This window comes from Neolamprologus brichardi, chromosome 8 (assembly GCF_056152115.1).
Source record: "Neolamprologus brichardi isolate AB-2024 chromosome 8, ASM5615211v1, whole genome shotgun sequence".
Taxonomy (NCBI): Eukaryota; Metazoa; Chordata; class Actinopteri; order Cichliformes; family Cichlidae; genus Neolamprologus; species Neolamprologus brichardi.
Window position 1 is genome coordinate 27272517 of NC_142111.1, and position 10300 is coordinate 27282816.

Consider the following 10300-nt stretch of genomic DNA (forward strand, 5'->3'; position numbering starts at 1 on the left):
TGAGCATGTGACAGTGAAATGCAGCACTGCGCTGCATGCAAGTCCTGCACAAGGAGATCATCTGGAAACACAAACAGCAGCAGTACTGAGTGCAAATCTGCACATTATGACGTGAGAGCACCGATTGGCTGACTGGGAACAGGTAACACACAGGTGACTCTAAAGAGGCGATCACTACGACGATTACGTGAGGAGGAAGCGAAACTGAGAGTGAGGAAATGACCTGAAATACAAGCCCAGAGAAGGATCAGGGCGCTGAGGAGCGCAGGAAGTACAAAGAAAGAACACCACAAAGGACCCTTCTTTCAAAATAAAACCAGAAGTAAACTGAAAGAAGGACCAAACTCAGAGAGTGCTCACAGAGCCTGAGATGAGATGCAGACAGAGGAAAGAAAACTGAGAAGACCTGAGGACTGCAGCAATAATCTTATAATCATTATTCACAAACACAAAGGACGAGAAAACGAAACATCACATCAGGAAACGCAGGTGACACAAAAACATCCAACTGTCAGCAGAAACGTGCGGAGCAGAAAGAAAAGAGCCGCGAATGAAAACGACCTCATCAAACACAACAGGACGAGCCTGCCTGACACACACAACTTTCAAAATAAAAGTCCAGTGTCAGCAGCAGATCTGTGACAGGCGAGTCTCAGCTCATCATTAACTCGTCTGCCTCTGGAACCTCGCTGCAGACAGCAGGAGAGCTGGTGGGCGCTCGCAGCCCACACACGCTCTCCACCGTAATACTAACACAACACACAGGCAGGCTGACAGCGAGAGGGGGTGGGATGTAAATGAAACCCTGTCAGTGTGTGTGTGTGTGTGTGTGTGTGTGTGTGTGTGTGTGTGTGTGTGTGTGTGTGTGTGTGTGTGTGTGTGTGTTAGCAGAATGCAGTGCTGCAAACACCAACTTTAGTGGGAACCACCCACAGCCTGTAAATAAAGACGGCAGCAGCTTCCAGGTCTGAAAAGTGGAACTGATGCCAAAGTGCAGCTTCTCTCAAACAGCCAGCAGGGGGCGACACCATCTGATCCTTATATATGTATACGTACACAAAAGTAAGCCACATCTCGCACAAGCAGTGTGAGAGCGAAGTGTTCTAATAGGGTGATATGGTACTACAAGGTCATTAAGATAAGGTGGGCCCTGATTATTTAAGACCTTGTATGTGAGGAGCAGGATTTTGAATTAACTGAAGGCTTTTCAGGGAGTTTTTAGGACTTCCTGAAAAGATAATGTGTTTCCATTTGTAGAGATTTGCACAAAGGGAAGAAAGCAGTCCTGCATATTTGTTTATGACCTTTGTAACCAACATAAAGGTCCAAAAGTCAAACTGGGCAGCAGCTCTGAGTAAAACCTTGTTTCCAGAAAAAGCTTCACTCAGAGTTAAAAGTAGAACAAACGTGACTCCCAGCACAAAGTGCGTGAGTGCAGGAAACTGTCAGGAGCAAACACTGAGTCATTACAGGTACAAATGTCTACACTCGCACAGGAAGTGCAGCATCAGGTGGTTCTCTGGCGGAAAGCTGAGCCGACACACAGACGTGTGAGCGGCAGAGGCGCGTCAGGGAGCCGAAGGTTACTGCAGCGTGACGTGTCCTGGAAACTGAAGAACTGAGGCTGAGCATCTGATTACTCACAACGCCTTCAAACGCTGCTGCTGGTCGGACCATCTTTGATTCAGAAAATCCATCTGCTTCCACTTCCTGCACAGCCAACCACTCAACTCAGTTATGTTTCCAGTAAGATTTTATTGAGCTTATGAATAGAAAAGTTCTGCGTATGTTACTTAAACACAGCATTTAAATCTATTTAGCTGAACCATGAGAGACATCCTGGTCACACACGAGCAGATAAACTAAACTACGAGATCCCTGCGAGCAGGTTGGATTCCCGAACCGCGTCGAGTGTTTGGTGTTGGAGGCCTCTGAGGTGGAGCGGCCTGCCTGCGCGAGGCTGACGAGGCCCATCGAGCGCTGCAGGCGCCAAAAAAACTCTGAGTCCAAACTGGTCGTCTACGCGCTGTCCACCGTTAACAGGAGAAAACAGCCAATCGTCACGCATCACACGTGTGTCCACGACAACACAAAGACTAACACGTGCAAACGAATCATGTGTTGTGAGAGCCGTCGACGTGTTTCGGGGCGACTTCATGCGTGGAAGGAAAAGCCGGTGAACACACAACATCACTTATGAATGCTTCATGCTTCCTCACTGCTGAAGAGGCAAATGTGGAAAATGACAAAGCAAAGATCAGAGAGGAGAATGAGTCTGCACGCCGTCCTCCGACCTGTGCAGGTGAAGCGACCCGTGCTGCCGGGACGCCGGCTCCACTCGTCCGCTCGCTTGTAATCAGACCTTCACTGAAGCAGCAGAGACGCAGACGCACATTCATGCTGTGCATCCTGGTCCCAGACAACAATGACAACATGAGCTAACGTGTGGCGGCTTCATGCAGGAAGCATCATTCACAATAACAACATGCACCTAGCTCATGTCAGACCGCAAAATGACAAGTCCACAGAAGTATGGCCCAAAACAGCCGCCCACACTTCGTGCATGACCTGTTTGGAGTCTCCTTCACACTGACCTGCTCACATCTTTGTGTTTTACTGATTCTTATTAAATTCTGCTTTTTAAAAAAAGCTACAGCGATGACTCGCTCTGTGCCAGCCTGCGACAGCTGCAGGAGCTCTCTGTTTCCCAGATTAGTCCAAACTTATTTCCAAAACACAGAATGATGAAAACACAGAATGATGCCTGACTTCATAAAAAATTATTTTATTTAAACACCTAAGTTGTAATCTAGCAGTAAAATCTGTCTGGAGCTCAGAGCAGGTCTTGTGCTAATCGGAGGGTTAAAAACCCTCATGAACGCACGCAGAGACTTTGTACCTGGATTTATTTCTAAATGTGAAACCCATGCAGAGCAGTGAAGTCTTACTACAGCTGTGAGCCTGACACCAGGACACGCAGCAGGAGGAAAGAGCCTGAAGGGCATCCTGGATCAGCCCCTGTACAGGCTTCAGGAGGCAGGAGCTGCTCTCACCTTTCTCCTCAGAGAAACCACGACACGGCGCTCTGACCGCGCAGCGTCACAGCTGCTGGCAGATACGTCACCTTAGACGGACCTGAAGCTGTGGTGTTACCCACGAACCGTCTAAGCTTCCAGCTTTAATCACACCCAACGAAGCTGCAGCCTTCAGTCTGTAAAACAACTAACTGTTGTTGCAGCTTCAGCCCATCAGTCACGAGAACAGAGTTAAATCTGATTGGTTCTCAGGACGTCTGCGTGGCTGATGAACAGCTGCTCATAATTCAGATGTGAGCCAGGTGTTTGCAGCTGGAGCGTTTAGCACAAACTCAACTAAACTATTCATGTTTGCGTTCCTGAAGCTCAGCTCCAAACAGCATCATCACGTCAAACGACTGGAAATGACCCTTTATGTGTCTGAGGGTAAAGGTGCAGCTGCCTCATCACATCAGCTCTACTCATTGACTACAATAAAGAAAACTAACAGTCCTGCAGCGCTGCCTCATTCAGAGCCACAGGTCTGCAGGAGGACGAGCTAACCCGTTAAGGTGCAGGTCGCTTACGTACTCTGGGCTCTTGGGGTAGAAGGGCAGGGTCACATGGCACAGGTCGCTGATGTCACAGGCGGTGGGTTCGGCGGAGATGGCCTGCCGCTTGCTGCGGTGCTGGTCCGGCTGCAGGACGAGGCTCTGCTGCTGCGCCTGGACCTGCTGGGCGGTGGCGGGCCGGAGCACAGAGCGGTACTTGTCCAGCTCATTCTGCAGCCTCTGGATCAGCTCGTCCTTCTGGTCCAGCTCCAGCTCCAGCTCGTCTATCAGGGCGTCGCGTTGCCGAAGTTCCTCGATCTTCTCCTGCAGGGCATACTGGAGGTCCCGCAAGGTCCCCATCTGTCCTTCGGGGGATCCACAAGGAGTTCTTTTGAACTATCTGAGGTACGCCCTCAGGTTCCACTGGAATACCTTCTTCTCCTAAAGAACTCGACTCTTCGAATCCTCTGGAGTCTTTGAGGATTTTGAGCACCTAAAAGTTTTGACTTCCAAAAGTCATGTTTCTGCACAGCACCTCCTCCTCAGAGTTTCCTGTTTTTATGGATCTTCAGGATCCTTGAAGTGCTCATCCTGATTGGTCAAAGTGTTAGTCTATGAGCCAATTACAGCAACTCTTAAATATTCTTACACCCAGGATCTTTGGAACACCTGCACTTTGCTTCTTCTGCCACATTCAGCATTTCTCGGGGGTCACGTAAACAATTTGAAAGACCTTCAGGAAGCTTCGGAGTCTTTCAGCGTCTTCAGAAGCCTCCTGGGTTGTCATGTAGTTCCTCTGGTTAAAGTTTAGTTTTAGAGTTTCAGCTCAGTGTCTGAGAAGCTCTCTTCACATCCCTCCCTCCCCTGAGGTAATGCTGCAGGTTCTTCCAGGAGGATAATTCAGGTGTGTCGTTAGTTTCACTCACTTTCTTCTCAGTATGAACTGAAGAACCTCCAGGGTCTCCCTGAATTCCTCAGATGGGTTCTCAGAGTTTCACCAGAGAGCAAACACCTAGTTCTGGTTTTAGGATAGTTTCCTTCTTTGTGGCAGTTTCGGGTTTCTCCCATTGAAGTCGTTAAAGTTCTCTGAGTTCCTCGGTCCTCCAAGGAAAACAAAATTCCCGATGATGCAACTGGAGAAACGTTTGGTTCAGGGTGTGACCTCACATCCTCCCTGCTTCATCTGAGCAGATGTGGAGATGAGTGAGAGGAAACCTGAGCAGACACTCACCAGCTCAGAAGCAGCTGTACCTCCAGGAAACATCTGATCAATGACAGACGACCAGAGAGACGACAGCGTGGAACAAAGTTTGAGTGAAGAATCCACAGGTCCTCGCGTGAAGTCCGGAGGAAGGCTGGGTCAGCACGGCGGCGTCCGCAGAGGCGAATCCACGCAAACACACGGCGTGAAACATGAGCCTTGCTCTCCTCCGGCTCCTCCTGCTGCGGGCTGAGCGTCACTCAGGTGCACAGGAGCTGTTTTCAAACCGATAAGCGAAAAAACGCGAAACGCAAAGAGAAACGTGCGGGTGGAAGGAGGCGCTCTCACTCCGCTCTCCTCTCTCTGCCGCGCACCGGAGCACGGAAACGTTGCCGCTTCATCCCGGCGGCACTTCAGCGAGTTACCGGAGCTGAGGCTGAACGACACGAGCCACGAAAAGTTGGTCTGCCTCAGCTCCTCCTCCTCCTCCTCCTCACTCACTCAGAAACATTTGAAGCTTCAGGGTTTAAAACCTGAACATTTACGGCTGGTGTCAGAGCCGGAGGTATGTTCAAGAAGCCCAGGGGCAACCTCCAACCCCGCAACGCTCACACACACACACACACACACACACACACACACACACACCTGTATTTCCCATCAGGGAGAAGCACACAGAGACCAGCTTCATCAGCAGGAAATTGGGGTGGATAACATCTTTAATTCAGTCTCTGTGACCTCGGAGGCAAAGAGGGCGGGGCCTAAACAACATCCAGGATCTCCTCAAACGCGGCATCATAAAGGAACCTCCACCTCCACCTGTAAATGTCACGTTTGAACCACATGTAGCCTTCACACTGCTCCGCTCTCTTTATTTCTCTCACTTTTCACCCTCATGTATCCTCAGACCACAGACTCCAGCGGACGCTGAGACCTCTCAGGGTGGAGTTCAGGTGGGAACACGAGTCCAGTCCTGGACCCGGGCTGAGTCGGAATCAGAAGCTGGTGCAGGCAGACGGGTGTGGTTCTGATGGATGTTGCTGGAGCGCCTGCAGCTTGTGGTGATGTGTCCTGTGCACACGGCGCGCTGCAGGTCCACGGTTCGATTCCCTCTGTGGCACCTTTGCTGCCGCGCTGTGGTCTCTCTGCAGGGGTCGCTTCATGTCAGTCGGTCTGTTCTGTTGTTTGTGGAAATGAAGTTCTAGTAATTGGAGCAGAGCGGGCTCATAAAATCAGCCACTTCCTTCAAAACCACATTTTTATAGACTTTTATGTGGTGTTGTCTTCTATAGTCTTCCTTTACGATCCTTTATCAGCTCATCATCTTTAATGGGCTTTGTAAAGTTATTCACTTTTTTATTTTTAAGTATTTCTCTGCAATAATTGTCTCGTAGCTGAATTTTTTATTATTTTTTAGCAGTGAAGAAAAAACATTTCATAGAAAAACATAAACAGCGTTCGTGTCTTTTATAAATAAAGTTACTAAAGAGCCGGTAGAGCGGCTGAAGGCCAGCTCAGGACTCCTGCTGCCACGCGGCGCCCTCTGCTGGACGATCACTGTCATTACAACAAACTGCAGACAAACTGTGGAACCAGCTTCCAGTTTGGATTCAGGAGACAGACACTATCTCTACTTTCAAGATTAGGCTTCAAACTTTCCTTTTTGCTAAAGCATATAGTTAGGGCTGGACCAGGTGACCCTGACTCCTCCCTTAGTTATGCTGCAATAGACGTAGGCTGCCGGGGGATTCCCATGATGCACTGGGTGTTTCTACCTCACTCAGTAAATATTAACAGACCTCTCTGCACTGAATCATATCTGTTATTAACCTCTGTCTCTCTTCCACAGCATGTCTTTATCCTGTCTTCCTTCTCTCACCCCAACCAATCACAGCAGATGGCCCCGCCCCTCCCTGAGCCTGGTTCTGCTGGAGTTTTTCCTTCCCACTGTCGCCAAAGTGGTGCTCATAGGGGGTCATATGATTGTCAGTTTGGAGTTTTCGCTGTATTAATGTGGGGTCTTTATCTTACTGTAAAAAGCACCTTGATGTTGTGAATTAATCAGAATATTTTATTAATCCCAGAAGAATCGATGTGGGTCACAGTCGCTCCAAGACAATAACAGTAACAGACTGAACTACTTAAATAATACAATACATCAAGTTCCAAAATATAAGAAATAGCTCTAATATATACAAAAAGCTCAGTTATAAATATCCAGAATATTACAGACGTGAAATATTTGAAATATTTATGATTGACATTTGACTCTAACCTGTGAAACTTTGTTTGTTACTGCAGAGCGTGTGCAGATAGTGAGAGTGTAACTGCTGCAGTGTGTTCTCTGCATCAGATGGAGGAGTTGTACAGAGATGTGCACAGGCAGGAATGACTTCCTGTGTCGTTCAGTGGTGCATTATGGGTAATCTCAGTCTCTCACTGAGCGTGCTCCAGTGGGAGGTGTTGTCCAGCATTGTCCTTATCTTGGGTTGAACTTGTATGTAACTCTGACATTTGCAGGCTACCACCGCTCTGCAACCCCACCACCTTTACTGTCCACACAGTGAAGGTGGTGCAGGTCTGTGACGGCTGCTGTGGGCGGCCTCTAGTGTGCAGTAACATGCTGAGCTGTGCGATGGTTAAACGTGAGCACTGAGAAATAAAAACATCTAAATATGGATCTGTGACGCGTCAGTATCCAGATTACTCTTCACCTCATTGACCTAACTGTGGAGCTCTCATTCACACACACCAATCAATAAATTATAAACACAGTGATAACTTAAAAAAAAAAAATTTAAATATATGGCTGGTTATGGTTTCTTTTTCAGAATAAAAGCGCAGGTGTTGATGTGAATCAGCTGTTCTTCAAACGGCTCTGACAGGTTTGTTGTTGTGTATCAGTGACATCACTCTCAGGTGTGTGAGCTCACCTCTGGGTTTTGTTGAACCTCTGTAGCTCTGCCTCCTACGCACACTTGTGCACCTTCCTCCTCAGGAAGCTCCTCCTCCTGCAGCCTGCGCTTCACCTCCCCGACCTGCTCAGCGTTCAGCTGCCACCCGACATCCACCTCCAGCCCACTCATCTCACTGCAGCTGGGTCAGAGAAGTCCCCCCCCCCCCCCCCTCCCCCAGAAGCAGAGTGGAGGTCCCAGTAGAGCTGGGACTGTGCCTTTCAAAATAAAATGTTTGACTGTTTAGACTGCACATCCAGACAGGAAGCAGAAAATGAATAGATGACAACTTATAATAAAGATCAAACATACGTTAACGATTTCACCTCTAAATAAAACTTTAAAAGACTCGAAATTTAGGTTTTTTTAGATTTGGGAACCACGGGGAACATCTGGCCACATGTGTTGAAGAACAGAAGTTAATTTAAACCTTTAAAAGCACCTAAAGATCAGAACCACAGCTATGTGGACCCCACAGTTCATCTGAACTCAAAGGTCAGGTCTGATGGTTTTATCTCTTTACCAAACCTAACGCCGACTGCTGGGAGCGTCGATCAGCTGAATCCTGAGACACGTTTGTTTTCAGTCAGAAGGTTTCCTCATGGACTCAACTTTTTCAGTCTGAAAGGTTACAGAGGCATTTCTGAGGTTTGGGGACTCCAGTGAACCTCAGTGAGAACCGTTATCCACACATGGAGAAAACCTGGAACGGTGCCGAACCTTCCCAGGAGCGGCCGGCTGCCCAAAATTATCCAGGAGGTCACAGAAGACCCTAAAACAACATCCAAAGACCTGCAGGCCTCATGCGGCTCAGTTAAAGTCAGAGGTCACGATGGACAATAAAAAAGAGGTTGGGCAAAAATGGCCTCCATGGGAGACTCCAAGGAGAAAACCAACGCTGACCAACAAGATCACAAAACAAGTTAGAATGCTTTCCTTTGTTGTGGTTCGCAATCGGCGTAAGATCTCACAGGAATCCTTCGTTATTCGGAGGATTACATTTCCACTTGCAGTGTGCTCATATAGTGGTAAAATTATACAAACAAAATAGAAGAACCTCAACACAATTAATCTTAAATTTCCCAAATGAAAGAAATACAGAAATATATTTCAGAACTGTACATAAAACAATGTGTATTCTCTACACAGTGTGGCACAGTCACATACCTGCATTCACAACAAAAAGGCAACCAGTTAGAATACTTTCTTTTATTGTGGTGGGCAATCAGCGTAAGATCTAAATGGAAAAGCAACAACAGAGAACTGTGCTCCCATTTTTTCCTCTCTTCCCAATAAAGAAATCTCACATAAACATGCATCAATTCAACATAAGGACATGAGAAATGACCCGCAACAAATGATGTTTAAACAACAAAAATAATCGGCTCAGCTTGTATTACCGTTACAACCAGCAATATGATTTTTCCCACGACATTTGCGCATTCCTTACCTCGCAGGAATCCTCCATTATTCTGAGGATTACCCAGAATCCCTTGCCCTTTGTGAATGTTGCAGGGTGACTTTTACAACAGTAGGTTGGTGCCAATGTCCCATTTAGGGGGATTTAACTTCGACTCTATTTAACTATGTTACACAAGCACTTTGGTGACAGTGGGAAGGAAAAACTCCCTTTTAACAGGAAGAAACCTCCAGCAGAACCAGGCTCAGGGAGGGGCGGGGCCATCTGCTGTGACCAGGCTAGTGGGAGCCATGCTAGTGTTAGCTATTCTATTGTTAGCTATGCTAGTGTTAGCTATGCTAGTGTTAGCTATGCTAGCGTGGCTAACACTAGCATGGCTCACCTTTATCAGGTGAATCAGATGCACACTTGGAGAATGGGGCCTCCGTTTCACTGCAGAGTGCTTTCATGTTCGTCATATATCCATGCTGGACATTTTAAGACAGGGAACGTCGAGGTAAATGTGCAAATGTCCAAACAGTTCTCAAACTGTTGCTGTAAGGACATAACGACTTCCCGAAAGCTAAGTGAAGAAGCTAGTCCAGTAGCTGCTAGTTCAAGGGGTACAATGAGCATTTTAAATGTCAAAAGACAAAACAATTTATGTTCCATGTTAAATTTTTATGTCTATTTACTTATTTTTATTACATTAAAATTTTTTAAAAAAAAAAATAAACAAACAGATTTTGAAAATGATTTTGGATTTTTTTTTAAATTTAGTTATTTAATAATCATTGTGTGACTCTCCTGCTCCTCCATAGTTTTTAACACGGGGGTGTTTAGTAGAGGCAGCGTTAGGCCTCTAGTGGACGTCAGAAGAACTGCAGGGTTCAGGCCTGGAGCCGAGGTCTGAGTCAGAACCAGGACCAGGTTTTAGGCCCTGGGTTAAAAACCTGACCACATGTTTGTGTGCTGTGAAGAGACATTTGCAGGACACTCCACAAGTATGTGTGTGTGTGTGTGTCTATATTTGCATGCGTGTGTGTGTGTCTCCACAGATAGCAGCGGGTTAAACATTAACGCTGGGCAGCTTGTAAAGCTAACACGAAGACAGTGAACCTTTGGAGTTTGATATGATGTGATCACACACACACACACGCACACACACACACACACACACA

The 10300-nt window shown here is 47.1% G+C and overlaps 1 protein-coding gene across 1 annotated transcript in view; it reads right to left on the reverse strand.

The window, feature by feature from the left end:
• The window catches only part of LOC102793949 (cGMP-dependent protein kinase 1-like), a 54505-nt gene extending 50358 nt beyond the window's left edge, over positions 1 to 4147 (reverse strand). Inside the window, exon 1 of the mRNA XM_087845026.1 lies at positions 3606 to 4147. Coding sequence (XP_087701152.1) covers positions 3606 to 3925 — 320 coding nt within the window. The 5' untranslated portion in view covers positions 3926 to 4147. The remainder of the gene's footprint in view (positions 1 to 3605) is intronic.
• Between the last annotated feature and the right edge of the window lie 6153 nt (positions 4148 to 10300).